Source organism: Panthera uncia (genome assembly GCF_023721935.1).
Source record: "Panthera uncia isolate 11264 chromosome A1 unlocalized genomic scaffold, Puncia_PCG_1.0 HiC_scaffold_17, whole genome shotgun sequence".
Taxonomy (NCBI): domain Eukaryota; kingdom Metazoa; phylum Chordata; class Mammalia; order Carnivora; family Felidae; genus Panthera; species Panthera uncia.
The window spans coordinates 109,955,291-109,970,290 of NW_026057577.1; the positions used below are offsets into that span (position 1 = coordinate 109,955,291).

Sequence of the window (15,000 nt, forward strand, 5' to 3'; positions counted from 1 at the left end):
CCCAGCCAGCTTGTCCTCAGATGCCAGTTGCCAGCTCAGCTTACTGGGCCCAGAAGGGCGGCACCTTGTCTTGGCGTCAATTCTGAGGGTGGCTCTGGGCTTCCCTTGGGCCACGACCTCCCCCTCAGAAGCTGGCAGCCGCAAGGTTTCTAGAACTGGAGAGCAGAGGGGAACAGACCAGAGATCTGGGGTCTGTGGGATCCCCGGCAAGAGGCTTTCCTTCTTTGGGCTTGGTTTGTTTTCGTGATAACAGATCATCTTAAATGCTCCCACGAGTTGGAAACACATGAGTGAAGGCAAAAGGGCCTTATAAACTGTAAAGTGCCGTAAAAATAGGCAGAGCTCTCGTTACTCTTGTAGGGATCATCTCTACCCCTTGCACTCAGCCTGGCTTTTCTCCCTCCTGGGTTCTGGGAAGGTTATGCAGTACTGTGGGCTCAACGGAGCCACCCTCCCATGGGGAAATGGCACTGTCCTTGGGGACAGGCTGTGGCAGGAGGTGTAGGGAGAGTCGTCCCTACCCTTGCCCAGGATTTCTGTGGCCAGCGCTTAATTTCAGAGGAAGGGAACTCAGCCTAGACTCTGACTGTGCCCGGGCTTGAGAGTGTGACCTGAGGTTGGGGCTGGGAACTCAAGGTCAGCAGTTTACGTTCCTTTCTCTCTCCTTTCTCTCTCCACAGGGCACCAAGTACCGGGGCTCCATTCATGACTTCCCAGACTTTGACCCCAGCCGGGATGCCGAGGCTCTCTACACGGCCATGAAGGGCTTTGGTGGGTGCTCAGCTACCAGCAGGGGAGCCCTAGGAAGGGGAGCTTGGGGACGTTCCCACATGTGGGCACAGCCCACGCCCCTGCTGGGGGCAAGGGGGCCAGTGAAATGTTGAGATGTGCTCACTGATTCTTTTGTCTCCTCTTTGTATTATTCTTCATAATTTTATAATGAACTATTCCAGACCAACCAAAAGGTCTAAATAACAGAAGCTTCACCCACCAGCCTGCCACCCACCTTGAGGAATTGCATTTGCTTCCTCGTAGAGTTGAAACCTCCTTGATAGGTCCACTCCTGAAGCATCACTCCTGCCTTTCCTCTTGGGGGTAACCACTACCCTGAACTTGGTGCTGGTTATTCTCTTTTATTTTTCTCGTTGTTGAAGGAACCCTGTCTTGTGTGTTAGGTTACCTGGGTTTTTCTAAGCCAGGTCTCACTGTAAAAGCTTGGATGAGACCTTGTTCCTCTCTGGACCTCAGTTTCATTATGGGTCTGATGAGGGGGCTGGATCACAGGTCCTCCGAGCTCAGAGACTGTGGGTGCTGTGATCCTTCTCAGTAGGGGCTTGACGGGTCCCCATAGATCCTCCCCCACCCATACCACTGCCTCATGAAGGCTGGTCCTGAAGACTGCAGGGAGTAGCCCTGGTGGGCTTCCTGGAGGCAGGTTGGGGTAGGGTAACAGGTGCCCTTCTGTCTTCCAGGCAGTGACAAGGAGGCCATATTGGAGCTAATTACTTCTCGGAGCAACAGGCAGAGGCAAGAGATCTGCCAGAGCTACAAGTCCCTCTATGGCAAGGTAACCATGGCAACTGGAGGGCAGGTGGGGTGGGGCTGGGGAGCTGACTTCATTTGCCTGTGTGTTCATTCAGGGTCTTTCCTCTTTTATTCCAGCTCAGCCTCTGTGCTGACCGTTCTGCCTTCCTTTCTCTTCAGCCACAGATACATCTCCAACACTTGCTACATGCTTAGGCACTGTGCTCGGTGTTAGGGCTACACAGGGGAAGGAGACCTGTGAGGTGTCAGCCCTGTGGACTCACTGATAGTGGGAGACACACCCAGTAAACAAGTAAACAGACAATGCTGGGGAAGAGACACGGTGCCATGGACTTGAATCCTGCACCGCCATTTGCTAGCTGCATGATTTGGGGCAAGTTACCTGACGTCTCTAAGCCCGTGTCTTAGGGTTGATGATAGCACACGCCTCCAAAAGTGACAATTCCATGCGCTTACGCAGCCTGGTGCCTTACAGAGTAGGTGCTCATTAAATGTGATTCTTATCATAAGTGCTCCTCCCCTTCCTCCTCCGTCTCGTCCTCCCTCCCTTCCCCTGACCCTCAACGCAGGACCTCATTGCTGACTTGAAGTATGAGCTGACGGGGAAGTTTGAACGACTGATTGTGGGTCTCATGAGGCCACTTGCCTATTGCGATGCCAAAGAAATTAAAGATGCCGTCTCGGTAAGAAGCGTGGGTCTGTGTATGTGTGTTGCAGGCGGGGGTGTGATTAGTGGGAAGATTCTGGTCCCTGTAGCACGTACTCCATGAGCCCTGTACCCGCCAGCAGGGTGCCCTGCTGCAGGAGACAGCTTGCTCAAACCCCATCCCAGACGGGCGCCACAGTCTCCTCCAGATGGACAGAGTGGGACAGATGTCGGTGGGAGGCAGACCTCGTCAGGCGGGCCCTTGGCCCGGGCCCCAACCCAGCAGCTGTAAGCTGTAAGCCCCGAAGAAGCAGGATACAGGGACCTGAAGACAAATTATGCTCAATACCCAAAGGCCAGGAGAATACTAAAGGAGGTCAGGAGGGCAGGCCCAGGGTGACTTGAGGGGGGGCCACAGAAAATGGGAGATCAAGGTGTGCCCAGAAGCCTGGGGAGGATTTGGTTGATTGGAGTGAGAAGGTCCTTCCGGGCCGGGTAAGAAACGTCAGGAGCGGTGGCGGAAGTGTGTTCAGGATGGGAGGGGCAGCTCGGTCTGGTCGAAGGAGCGGGTAGCCCCCCAGCAAGCAGGGAAGGATCAAAGCCCTTAAGTGTACCTGGCACTTTACAGTGTGTAAAGTGCTGTCATCTTTGCCTCGGATGAGCTATCCAGCATGAACGCACTTCATATGTTGGTAAGTTCAGGATGTGAGAGATGGCCTTCGATGTCCTGAGGAGTTTGGCAGAGCACCTGGCGTCTTTTCCATTTTACAGATGGGAAAACCGAGGCCCAGAAAGACAGTTTCTTAATGAGAGGTCACAAAGCAAGCTGCTGGCAGAGGCAGGACTAGAATCTATGTCTTTTGATGCTCAGGGCAGCAAGCAGCTCCAGTCTGGTGACCAAGAGCTATGGTAGAACCACCCTGACATTCCCTGCTGGGAACGTCATAGCTCTGGCCACTCCAGGAACCCAGCCCATGGCTGGTGGTGGCCTCCCATCCCAGCCCTGGCTCCTGTGTCCCTTCTCTTCTCCCGGGGCATCGGCACTGACGAGAAGTGCCCAGCCCCAACGCCTGTGTCCCTTCTCTTCTCCTAGGGCATCGGCACTGACGAGAAGTGCCTCATTGAGATCTTGGCTTCTCGGACCAATGAGCAGATCCACCAGCTGGTGGCAGCATACAAAGATGGTGAGATGGGCTGAAGGGGCCGTTCAGCACTTTCAGATAGGCAGTGAGGGTAACTGCAAGGGTGGGGCCCTAGGACTCTCCATCCACCTGCTTTCCTCCTTCCCTCTGATCTGTCCATCATCTCACCCACTCATAAATAGCTGCCCTGTGCAGCACTGCTCTAGGTTCTCAGGATATGGTGGGAGGGCAAAACCCATGTCATCCTTGCCCCCTAGAACTCGCAGACTAACAAGGTGACAAGGGATACAGACGAGACGCAGGTAAACACGGTGATGACACATTGTGGTTAAGTGTTATGAAGAAAACAAACGAGGTAACAAGAATCAGACTTTAATTGGGGAGGACCTGCTCCAGGCAAGTGGTCAGGGAAAGCGTGTCTTGGGAGGAAATGAGAAAGAAGGAACCTGTTGTGGAAGGAGTGGGGAGAAGATCCTGCAGGCAAAGGGAACAGCAAGTCCAAAGGCCCTGGGGCAGAATTAATTCTGGTAGTTGGTGTGAGGCCAGAAGGGTCGAGAGCAGGACAGGGTCACATGGGGCCTTAAAGGCCAAGAGGAGGCAGTGTTTTATTCCAAGATTGGTGGGAAGCAGGGGAGCTCATGATCAGAGAGGGCTTCAAGAGTCACCCTGGTTGCTGTGGATTGGAGGGCGATGGGAGCAGAAGCAGGAGGGAACAGTTAGAAGGCCGTAGCCACCGTCCAGGTGAGCAGCCATGGTACCCTGGGTAGATGGCACAGGTGGGGATAAGGGAAGTGGGCAGATTCCATCTCAGTGTGTCAGGGTCAGTACAAAGCACTGTGAAAGATACATCCTGGGTCTTTCCACGGCCATCATGGAGACTGGGTTTTGGGATTTGATCATCTTGGATAATGGATCCCTGAGGTCTCATGGGGATGGGACTAGAACTTGTGTTCCTTCCCTGCAGCCTACGAGCGAGACCTGGAGGCTGACATCATTGGCGACACCTCTGGCCACTTCCAGAAGATGCTCGTGGTCCTGCTCCAGGTTGGTCTACGTTGGGGCCCTCCCTGGAGCTCTCTACCAGAGTGCAGGCAGAGGGCTGTGGGCACCTTCTGCCTGTTGCCCCAGACAGGGTGGTCTGTGAGGGGCTCCTCGGTGGCTCCTCAGGTATAAAGTCCTCGTAAGCTGTGGCCGCTCCCTCCCCCAGCTTCCCTTTTATCCTCAAATTTGAGATGGGTTCTCTCTGGCTCATGTGGGTATAGAATCTGAGCATCCAGGGGACTGCTCTGTTGTCCTCGGTTTGTAGAAGCGAGAAGACGACCCGCGTTTCTCTGTCTCACATCCCTTCTCTTTTGTGCCCAGGAATATTCTCTCCTATGGCCTTCCTCTCCCCACCCTCTCTCTCGCCCCTCCCACTCCCCTCCAGGCCTCTCTCCTGCCATTGTTTTCCCAGCCGTGTTTGACACGGCTGGCACGTCCCTGTGTCGCCAGCAGAGATGTGGCATTTCTGGGGCTGCCTGCATTGCATCTCCCACAGCCAACCCCCGCCACCCCTGCCTCCCACCCACGAGTACTTAAAAAGGGACCATGGGGGCGCCTGGGTGGCGCAGTCGGTTAAGCGTCCGACTTCAGCCAGGTCACGATCTCGCGGTCCGTGAGTTCGAGCCCCGCGTCAGGCTCTGGGCTGATGGCTCGGAGCCTGGAGCCTGTTTCCGATTCTGTGTCTCCCTCTCTCTCTGCCCCTCCCCCGTTCATGCTCTGTCTCTCTCTGTCCCAAAAATAAATAAAAAACGTTGAAAAAAAAAAAAATGAAAAAGGGACCATGAAGAGGCTGCAGACGGTGTCCACTGCCCACTTCAATCTGCCAAGTTTTTTTTTTCTGTTGGTTTTCCCATACAATGTGTTTAAAAAAATTTTTTTAAATGTTTATTCATTTTGAGAGAGAGAGAGTGGGGAGGGGCAGAGAGAGAGGGAGACACAGAATCCAAAGCAGGTTGCAGGCTCTCAGCTGTCAGCACAGAGCCCGATGCGGGGCTCAAACTCACGGACTGTGAGATCATGACCTGAGCTGAAGTCGGACGCTCAACCGACTGGGCCACCCAGGCGCCCCCACAATGTGTTTTTTTTTTTTTTTTAAATGCTTTGAGTTAGTTGCTAACATTTAAAAATAGGGAGCTTTTGCTCAAAAGCCAGATTTCTACATTCTTTTGAATAACTGAAAGTTCTGGCAACAGCAGGCTTGTGTTCTCTGTGACGGCAGGGGGCTAGAAAACATGTCCCGCTCCGCTGCCCGGAAGTCTCTGTGACCACAGGCTCTGTGGGGACAGGTATTGAGAAGTTTGAAGCCCAGCTCCAAGGACCAAACTTTTAGGAAGTTTTATATAGAAATTCAGCCACTTCTTTGTTTCTTTCACCTCGTCCCTTCCCGTAACACATTCTACCACGGCTGCCACCAGGCTTTTTCTCCGTTGCCATAGCAATCCGTATCCCATATGAAGCAGCTGGGGAACGGTCAGGAACCTCAGGAGTAGGAAAGTGTGACCTTTGCCCCCATGTTCAAAGCCACTTGTTCTGGAGAGAAGAGCTCCAACTCCTCCCCAGCATCTAACAGCCGGTGGGCAGTGTCGCGGCATGGATTGTAAATGTGGGTGCTCTGTCTTCTTAAGCTCAGTCCCCAAGAGAAGCAAGGGCTTTGGGATCCTGAGATGCACAATCCAGGGGGGAAGAGGAGTTAAGCAGTAGGTCTGACCTGTGCCCACGTAACTAAGATGTCCAGTAAGGCTGGGCCCTGTCCCCTGGGAGTATTGTCCTTTTTTCGGATGGGACACAGAGCGTGGGCAGAGCAGCAGAAGCACCAGTAGGATTTGGTGCCTTCACTGCTTGTGAGCTCGGATCTCAGGGTCCAAATCTCAGATCCTCACTGGTGAGTTCTTTGGGTTAAGTTATGGGAGCCCTCAGTAGAACGCAGACGTGCAGACTCTTTACCCCTGCAGTATCATTGTTGGAGGGCATCGTGAGCCATACCAGGACTTGTGTGGGGTCCTGTTCTCAGTACAGGCCCTTGCTTGCTCCGGGATGGGACACCTGGAGGGACCTTGGTCATTGCCCAGACTCTCCTCTTCCATCCCAGCTCTGAGGATAAAGGGAAAAGCCAGTGGGAGGGACCCTACGATTCCCTTTCACCGAGTAGGTGCTTTGGCTTTGATGTAGTGGCAGCTGTAAGTTACTGCTCCAGGACACTTCTGGGCCACCACCCTCCCTGTTTCCACCCCTGGCATCCAGGCCTTCCCCTCCCCACCGCCCCTGGCTCTGGTATTTGAACCTCATGTCCCCGTGTCTCTGCCCAGGGAACCAGGGAGGCGGACGATGTGGTGAGCGAGGATTTGGTGCAACAGGATGTCCAGGTAAACCAGCACCAAGGGAGGCACAGCAAGGGAGCCCCGAGAGAGGGGAGGTTGGGGATCCGGGGAAGGGTCCCAGGTGAAGCAATGTGCATGAAACACCAGAAATAACCAGTTCATGGCCAGCATTTTTACAGCACGCTATTGAAGAAAGGATTTATTATCTTTCAAAGGCACACAATGTATACAAAATTGGTGAGATATATTTTGGAGCTTTTGTCATTCATTCATTCATTTGTTCAGTTAATTAATATTTATTGAACACCTACTATGTGTCAGACACTCAGCCAAGCACTGGGGAATCACTAGTGAACAAAGTCAGATAGTGTTGGGAGAGACAGGCATACACCTTCTCTATGGATATATCATTACATATATATCATTATAATATACAGTGGAGCAAAGCTATAGAGAAGCAGAAAACTGTAGGAGCCTAGAAGTGGGAAGGAGGGGAGGAAAGAGAACTCTGCTTTGGGGACATCAGGAAGTACTTTGAGAACAAATGGGACATTTACTCTGGGCCTTGAAGGTTGAGTAGGAGTTTCCCCAGAAAGAGAAGAAGGTATACAGGTGTATGCAAAGGTCCTGAGGCTACCAATTACTGGTATGATCAGGGATCCAGCAGCAGTTGATTGGCTTGGCCAGGGAGTTCTCTCCTCTTTCAATGAAGTCCTTCCTCTTTCCTTTCAGGACCTGTACGAGGCAGGGGAACTGAAATGGGGAACAGATGAAGCCCAGTTCATTTATATTTTGGGAAATCGCAGCAAGCAGCATCTTCGTTTGGGTAAGTTCCAGAGAAGAAAGACCTACAGCTGGTCCCTTAGGGTTGTGCCTGGAATTCCATTCTTTTTTCCTTTTCTCCTAATAAAGCACGATAGCTACTTCATCTACAACTCAAGTACTAGTCCCAGTTTTATTAGATGGTGGTCTGTATAGTCCCTCAGCAAAGTCCTTAACAGGACGCTCAACCTTTCCTTCTGAGTACCAATCCTGTCCTCATGCTGGAGTGAAGTATATGTAGTCTCACCTCATACACAGCATGAGTGCACAGTGGCTGGTGGTGTGCCAGGCCTCCTGCCAGCTAGCTCCGCAAATACCAGCCCTACCTTCATGTTGGGCACTCTAGTCCTGGCCACAGCGCCCTCCCCTCCTGAGGTCTTGGGTTCTTCTCAGTGTTATGGGAAACTCTCAACATCCTTGTCTCTCTGACTCAGTGTTTGATGAGTATCTAAAGACCACGGGGAAGCCGATTGAAGCCAGCATCCGAGGGGAGCTGTCCGGGGACTTTGAGAAGCTGATGCTGGCTGTGGGTACGTCCTGACCTTGCATTCCTAGGGGCTTTGCTGGATTCTGGGATTCTGGCCCAGGAACAGGGGGCCAAGAATGAAAAAGGGGGGTTATGCGGTATGGAGGCAGGAAGGAGAAAGTCGGATGGGCGATGGATTCTGAAGGCTGGCCAGAGCACATGGAGGCAGGGAGGGGAGCCTCAGGCCCGGACTTCCTGCCACTCCGTCCCCCGGTGTGTGTGGTAGGGTGAGAGAGAGCGCTGAGCCTGGGGAAATAACCAGCGGGAGAGCGGACTTGCGTAGAACATATATGGTGTGCTGGGCGCTGCACTGAGTGTTTAATCTTGAAGAAAGACCCAGGAGTGGGCATTATCTCCATTTCACAAATGAGGAAACCACATCTCACGGAGGCTGTGTCACTTGCCAGAGAGTGGTTTTGTAATGACTTGGGGGGCTACTCTGAGCATGGGGCGTGCCAGGAGCTGACTAGTTGGTGGTGGAGTCAGGGTTCAAACCCAGGGGCTTCTCCCAAATCTGCCGTTGACTTGGAGCAAGTCACTGTCCTCTCTGGGTGTCAGTGTCCTCATCTGATAAATGGGGGCAGGGAGGATGGACTGCCTGACCCAGAGGCCCTTAGAAGCTGGACATTGCAGGAGTCACTATGCCTGCACCTAGGGTAGGTAGTATGTGCGTTTTGGGTGGGGAGAGCTGTATCCCCAGGCTGTCCTCTTGCACAGAGCTGCCCCTACCAAGTCTGTTTCAGGCAGTCAGCCTCTAGCCTGCCCTGTCAGCAAGATCCAAAGTGATGTAGCTGCCAGTACCTCTCTGCAGCGGAGGCTAAAGAAACATCTTTCCCAGTTCCACCCCAAATGCTACCCCCCACCCCCACCTGGCCCAGTTTGCCTGCAAAACCCGAGAAGACTAGAAGGATGAAGTGGGTTTTTGAGATGCACATCCCACGTTTCAACAGCCCCTATTTCTTGATTGTTATGCTCTGGGTTTGCGTTAAAAGTGGGTGCGGCCTCAGGTTATCAGGAGCCTGGTTCTTCCTGGGTTTGCACTTGGGAGTCCCCAGGGAGTAAAAACAAAGAGGGGGTCAGGCCACCCTGACCCAGAGACCGCCAGAATAACTCTGCCTCTTCCTCCCTCTTCTCAGTGAAGTGTATCCGGAGCACCCCAGAGTATTTTGCTGAAAGGCTATTCAAGGCCATGAAGGTGTGTGGTGGGGTTGGTGGGAACCAGCTGGGGTGGGGGTGGGGGGGGTCTATACCCATCCCCATGGGACTGTAGAGATTCTTTGACAAGTCTTTGGGGCCCACTGGCCAAGGAGCCCTCAGGGGATTGGCCACAGGAGAGAGTGATGGGCACTCTTCCCAGGTGAGCTCCCGAGCCTGGGATGCTGTCCGGCCATGCACCTTCCCACCCAAATACCTACTCTAACTTCCTGATTGATCACAGGGTGTCATGACAGCCTGCACATGATCCGTCAGCCAGATGGGCTGGAAACCCACACTCTGAAAAAATCTTAATTAACCAGAATGACTAATTAACCAGTGTACACAGGCTAGACCACTTTGGAAGATACTTGTTCTTGTCTGCTAAGGCTCGTGATGTTTATCCCAGTGACCCAGCAATTCTACCCTGGATGTGTACCTGAGAACAGTGATTCCCACTAGTTTGTGCAGAGGACACACAGCAACTGATGACAATTCCATAGCACAGCAGGGTACATGAATGTAGTCATTTGTGGCCAGATGCCACAGACCCAAGGCCCCGGGAACTCAGGCCTTCCCGGCCCTGTGTGTCCAGCCCACAAGGGCAAGTGAACTGTAGCCCATTCACTGTCTTTCATTGTGCCAGAGTAAAGCCTGGCAGCTCAGCCGGGGAGAGATGGCTCCTGTGTGCATACATTCATGAGACTGTTCGTGGCAGTACTGGCCATATTAGGAAAGAATGAGAAACAACCCAGTGTCCGTCAGGAGTACCAGGAGAAATGAATGGACAGTGGTGTATTTACATAGTTCCGAGATGTACAGACCTAAACAGTATATGCTTAGAGTTGCAAAGTTATGGTGAAATGATAAGGAAAACCAAGAATGGGGCTGATGTTTGAATGGGGAGGGAACATCGAAGCAGGAGGGACACGTGGGGAGCTTCAGGGAGAGTGGCAATATTTTACTTCTTTTGTTCTTCCTTTTGTCTCATCATGACAATGGTATTTTCACCTAAGCTGGGGGCTGTTTGCACTTGAGCCTCCACTCACATCCCTGTCCCCCAAACCCATTTGTTTTCCAGGGCCTGGGGACTCGGGACAACACCCTGATCCGCATCATGGTCTCCCGTAGTGAGCTGGACATGCTGGACATTCGGGAGATATTCCGGACCAAGTACGAAAAGTCCCTGTATAGCATGATCAAGGTGAGCGGAGCTAACGGGGGTACGGAGAGGAGCAGAGGGCTCAAGAGCCACTCCCAGGAGGAAAGAGCCGTCCCAGAGAGCTAGGAGTCTCTTGGGGATTCCAGGAGCCCCTGCCTCGTGGCGCATTCAGGGAATGGAAAGCAATGCGATAGAGAAGCAAGTGTCTGGTGGTACTTGAGTCCCAAAGCTCCAGAGGAAGGTGGGACTGGGTCAGGAAGGGCATGCAGGCTGAATTAAGGGTGAGGACTCTATCCCAAAGGCAGGGAGAGGTCAGGCTCCAAGGGGGAGAACGCTTGGCCCCAGGCCAGGTGATTTGTAATGATGGGGGGGGGGGGGGTGTCTAGCCCATGAGACTTGGCCGAGAGAGAGAGAGAGAGCTGGGTTGTTTTCTTTTTGTGGGTGAGTGAGATCAAGCTTTTATGAGGTCCAGCTACGTTCCCCAAAGTATATTTCCAAAGAGGAGTTTTATAGGTATTACGTGCAAAAATGTGCCATGAGAAATGTTTGGAAAAAACTAGTTTAAAGATAAGCACGTTGGTTTATTTCAGAACTTCTCACGGCCTTTACCATGTCAAGTCCGTTATGAAGCTCCGGGAGGGATATAAAATAGGCTACATCTATTTGTTCGGTTTTGGCATTTCCCGGTGTTTTTGCTCATAGAGCCCTATTTTCTTGGAGTATTTCAGTTGGAAGGGCTGGGCTGGGGATTATCTGGGGATAGTGGGGCTCTGGGGCCAGCTTTCACCGGCTTGGGAGAGCAGCGAGCATCTTCACGTTCAGTGAAATCTGCTGATGGCTCGAAAGCATCCCTTGTTGGAAGTATTTACACCACAGAAATTGGCAGTTGTTACAAATCGGGGCTTTTTTGCTTTCGTTCCCAGAGACTAGGTTGTTAAATACGTGCCAGCATTACCACTGTTTGGTGGTCTTAGCCACCACCCCCGGACAGGGGGAGAGTCGGGGCTGCTATGAATAAATGTTCAGCCTTCCCCTATCCGGGCCTGTGTAGAACCTTCCCTCCTAGTCCGAGGGGAGCCCAGGAGTGAGTGAGAGGTAACCTTTGTCTCTTTCTCCCCAGAACGATACCTCTGGCGAGTACAAGAGGGCTCTGCTGAAGCTATGTGGGGGTGACGATGAGTAAGTGTCTCCTTGGCCCCAGGCTGGAGGGAGTGGCCTCGGGGGGTGGCAGGCCTGGACTCCCCAGCCCTCATCCTGATGGATGGATGGATTGGATGAGCTTGGGGCTTCCTCGGTGCCGGGAACAGCGCACAGGTGAAAGTCTGTCTGTGTGTGTGAACGTGAATGTACTCTCCCAGACGTGGAGATGTCTGCTCTTGTGACCTTGGAAAGTCAGTCTGGGGGTGTGGACTGGAAGCCAGAATGTGAGGGTCCAGTCCCTGCTACTTCATAGCTGCCTTTCTGTTTCATCAGCTGTTAAATGGAAAACATACAGGTGCCTGCTCTGCGTACTCATTTGTTCATCGTACTTGTGACAAGTACCCTCTGTGAGCAGGCATTGCGGGGAAGGACCGGTGAGGCCCACAGCCCGGCGACATACATAGACCAGTGCAGGGTGGTCTCGGGATGGGGAAAGTATACATGTCTATGAATGCACAGATCAGGGCACTAGCCCATCCTGGGGGAGGCTCCTGGAGGTAATGAGGCAGAGAGGCCCAAGGAGGAAGGTGAGGAAGAGGAGGAGGTGAAGACAGGGTCTGAAGGAGAGTGGGTGGAGGAAAGGCCTAGTGATGTGCAGGGGTAGCCTGGTTCATTTCTGTAACCGAGGCCACACTTTTGCAGAGTGCCAGGGAAGAGAAGAGGCTGAGAGGTGGGCGGGACCTGCGGGCCTCCTCCTGGCATAGGAACCTCTCCCCGGGGTGGTGGGAGCCATTGAAGAGATTAAGTTGGGCTTGACTTGACCAGATTTGTGTGCTAGGAAGGGAGCTGTAGGTACTCTGATTTTCCCTCCCAGGGCTGATAAGGATCCGGTTAAGTAAGGAATAGGAGAACCTCCTGTTAACCTCTGACAAGTGCCTTGGGGGTTGATTTCAGTTCAACAGACATTTACTGAGCCCTTGATATACCCAGGTGCTTTATAGGAGGCGATAAAGAGGTGACACGGCCATAAGCTGGTCATGGACTTGTTTGAAAGGGGAGACTTGGACAGAAATCACTCAAGTTATAAGGAAGAAAGGGGAGGTCAGAGGATTCGAGAAATCCCATCCCGCTGGGAACTTGGGGCCAGGAAGGCTGCTGGGCAGAACCAGCATTGCAGGGGGTCTCAAGAGAGGGTAGAAGGTTTTCAGAAATGGGGGAGAGGACTCTGAATGGATGAGGCTAGAGAGAAGGTGGAGCCAAACAGATTTACTTAAAGCCTGTGTCGGCGTACGTGTGTGTACATGGCTGTGTGTTGTGTGTGTGGAGCCTTGCCCACGATGATGTTCCCTCCTGTCCTCTCCCCAACCCCCTCCATTCCAGTGCTGCTGGCCAGTTCTTCCCGGAGGCAGCGCAGGTGGCCTATCAGATGTGGGAGCTTAGTGCAGTGGCCCGAGTAGAGGTCAGACCCTCCCCACCTCCTGCTTGACCTCTTGACCACAAGCTTGGACTCTTCTGCTCGCACCTTCCTGCTGCTCTGTTTGGCACCCAGCCGCCCCCTGGTGGCCAACCTGAGACATTGGTTTCCCACATCTGAAGCTTCCTTGTCTTCTAGGAGTGATGAGTTTCTGGTGTGGGCATCTGATTCCTGCATTAACTTCTAACACACTGGGAAGCGTTGTGGCCCACTAACTACTAACAGGGCTTGCTGAATGGAGACATGTCTGGTTGTGTGGAGAGGCCTGCTCATCCTGGGGCAGACAGTTGGCCTTTGGAGGCATGAAAACAGAACAGAGGGGCACCCGGAGGGGCACAGGACGATTCGAGGTTGTTCTGACCACCCGGAGACCCAAGGTCCACAGAAGTACTTGGGGCAAACCGTTCCAGGCCCTGGTACACTTGGTCCACGTGAAAACGTTTGGAACCTTGCAATCTGTTACTCACTTACCAAGCCCCCTCTTTCTGGGCCTCTGTCTCCATGTTTAGAATGAGGTGTTAGACACAGCAAGCTCAGTGCCTTCCCAGGGCTCTTGAGCTCTGATGCTCTAGAACAGCATTTCCCAAATTACAAGGCAAGAGCTGTCATTGCAGATGACCTTAAATTATATAAGAAATGAATTAGTGTGGAGGTGGGGAGCCTCCGCGGCATTAAATAAGACTGAACCTCACGGAGTGAGAGCATTACTCCTTTTCGATTTCATCAACGCAACTCATTTTGTCAGAGAGGCCCCATTGGGTGCCACACTCCCCAGCTTTCCTTTTTCACAAACAGCTGAGAGAGCCGGCTTCAAGTTCAGAGCTTTTGGCGAGCAACGGCGTCTCGTTAAATTTGGTGATGTTTGACAACGTCGTGGTTTTCTCTTTCTTACATTTGTTTTCATGGCTTATCATCTGTTTATGGCACATCATACCAATTTCCTCTTCATGAGAGCGGTGTAAAGTTATTTTCATTCATTCAGCAAATATTTTTTGAGTGCTTACTTCTGTTGTGGATACTTCGGATATCTCCAAGAACAAAATGAACAAAACTCCTTGCCCTTTAGGAGTATTTCAATGTACTTAAAAATGAATGCATTTAAGTAAAACAGAAAAGTTGAATTACATAAAAATATGAAGAAATAACATAGGATGTATGCAAATATGACATCAGGAACCTCACTTAGGAGTGACTGAAATTTGGGAGATTCTGTTCTGGTATTTCAGGATATTTTGGTTACCTTTTCACAGGGAGGAACTCTTTAAGAGGCAGGAGGGCCTTGGGGACAGGGCACAGTTCTAAGGGACTGGGGAGGCCCCAGTGGAGCTAGGACAGAGCTGACTTCCTGGGGCAGGAAGCTGGCTACTTTTCCCTTGACCAGCACTTGCCCTGCTCCCAGGCCTGGGTCTGTCTCTCCTCCTCTCTCTTTCTCAGCTGTAGGGCAGGGGCCTGTCTGCTGTGCCTTCACCCCTGCCTCTCTCCCCCCAAGCTGCTTGGTTTGGGGCTTGTGGGGAAAGCCTCCCTTCCCTGGCATGCTCCTCTAGTGGCTTGGCCCCCAGGGGGGCCTGCAGGCACCTGCTGAGTCTCTTTCTGCTTCTTGCAGCTGAAGGGAACTGTGCGTCCAGCCGATAACTTCAACCCTGATGCAGATGCCAAAGCGCTGCGGAAGGCCATGAAGGGACTTGGTAAGGGGACACGAAGGGGGCAGGCTGGCCTCTGGGGCAGCGGGCATGGCATGTTTGGCAGCGGGCCAGGCAGGAGTAAGAGCTCAGGCCTCAAAGGAGGGTCCATAGAATGAGGCAAATTTTACATAAGTCTCTAACCTCCAGAGGAGACTCCTGGCTCCCTGAGTATAGGGAGCAGGGGAGTGAGGAGGTTTGTAAGGAACTTGGCACAAGCCCTTTCTAGTGCAGAAGAAAGTACTAGGTTATAAAGCCTGGGTTCTCCCACTGGCTTTGCCTTAGACTCACTGTGTAACTTTAGGCAAGTC

General features: G+C 52.5%; 1 protein-coding gene across 3 annotated transcripts in view; it reads left to right on the forward strand.

Annotated features, from left to right (window-relative positions):
- Positions 1-15,000, forward strand: part of ANXA6 (annexin A6) — a 49,459-nt gene that overhangs the window by 15,200 nt on the left and 19,259 nt on the right. For all 3 annotated transcript variants that reach the window (XM_049647974.1, XM_049647975.1, XM_049647977.1), the window contains exons 3-15: positions 681-771; positions 1,473-1,567; positions 2,115-2,228; positions 3,285-3,375; positions 4,298-4,377; positions 6,681-6,737; positions 7,425-7,518; positions 7,949-8,044; positions 9,177-9,235; positions 10,316-10,438; positions 11,517-11,575; positions 12,917-12,995; positions 14,614-14,695. In XM_049647974.1, the coding sequence (XP_049503931.1) occupies positions 681-771; positions 1,473-1,567; positions 2,115-2,228; positions 3,285-3,375; positions 4,298-4,377; positions 6,681-6,737; positions 7,425-7,518; positions 7,949-8,044; positions 9,177-9,235; positions 10,316-10,438; positions 11,517-11,575; positions 12,917-12,995; positions 14,614-14,695 (1,120 nt within the window). The remainder of the gene's footprint in view (positions 1-680; positions 772-1,472; positions 1,568-2,114; positions 2,229-3,284; positions 3,376-4,297; positions 4,378-6,680; positions 6,738-7,424; positions 7,519-7,948; positions 8,045-9,176; positions 9,236-10,315; positions 10,439-11,516; positions 11,576-12,916; positions 12,996-14,613; positions 14,696-15,000) is intronic.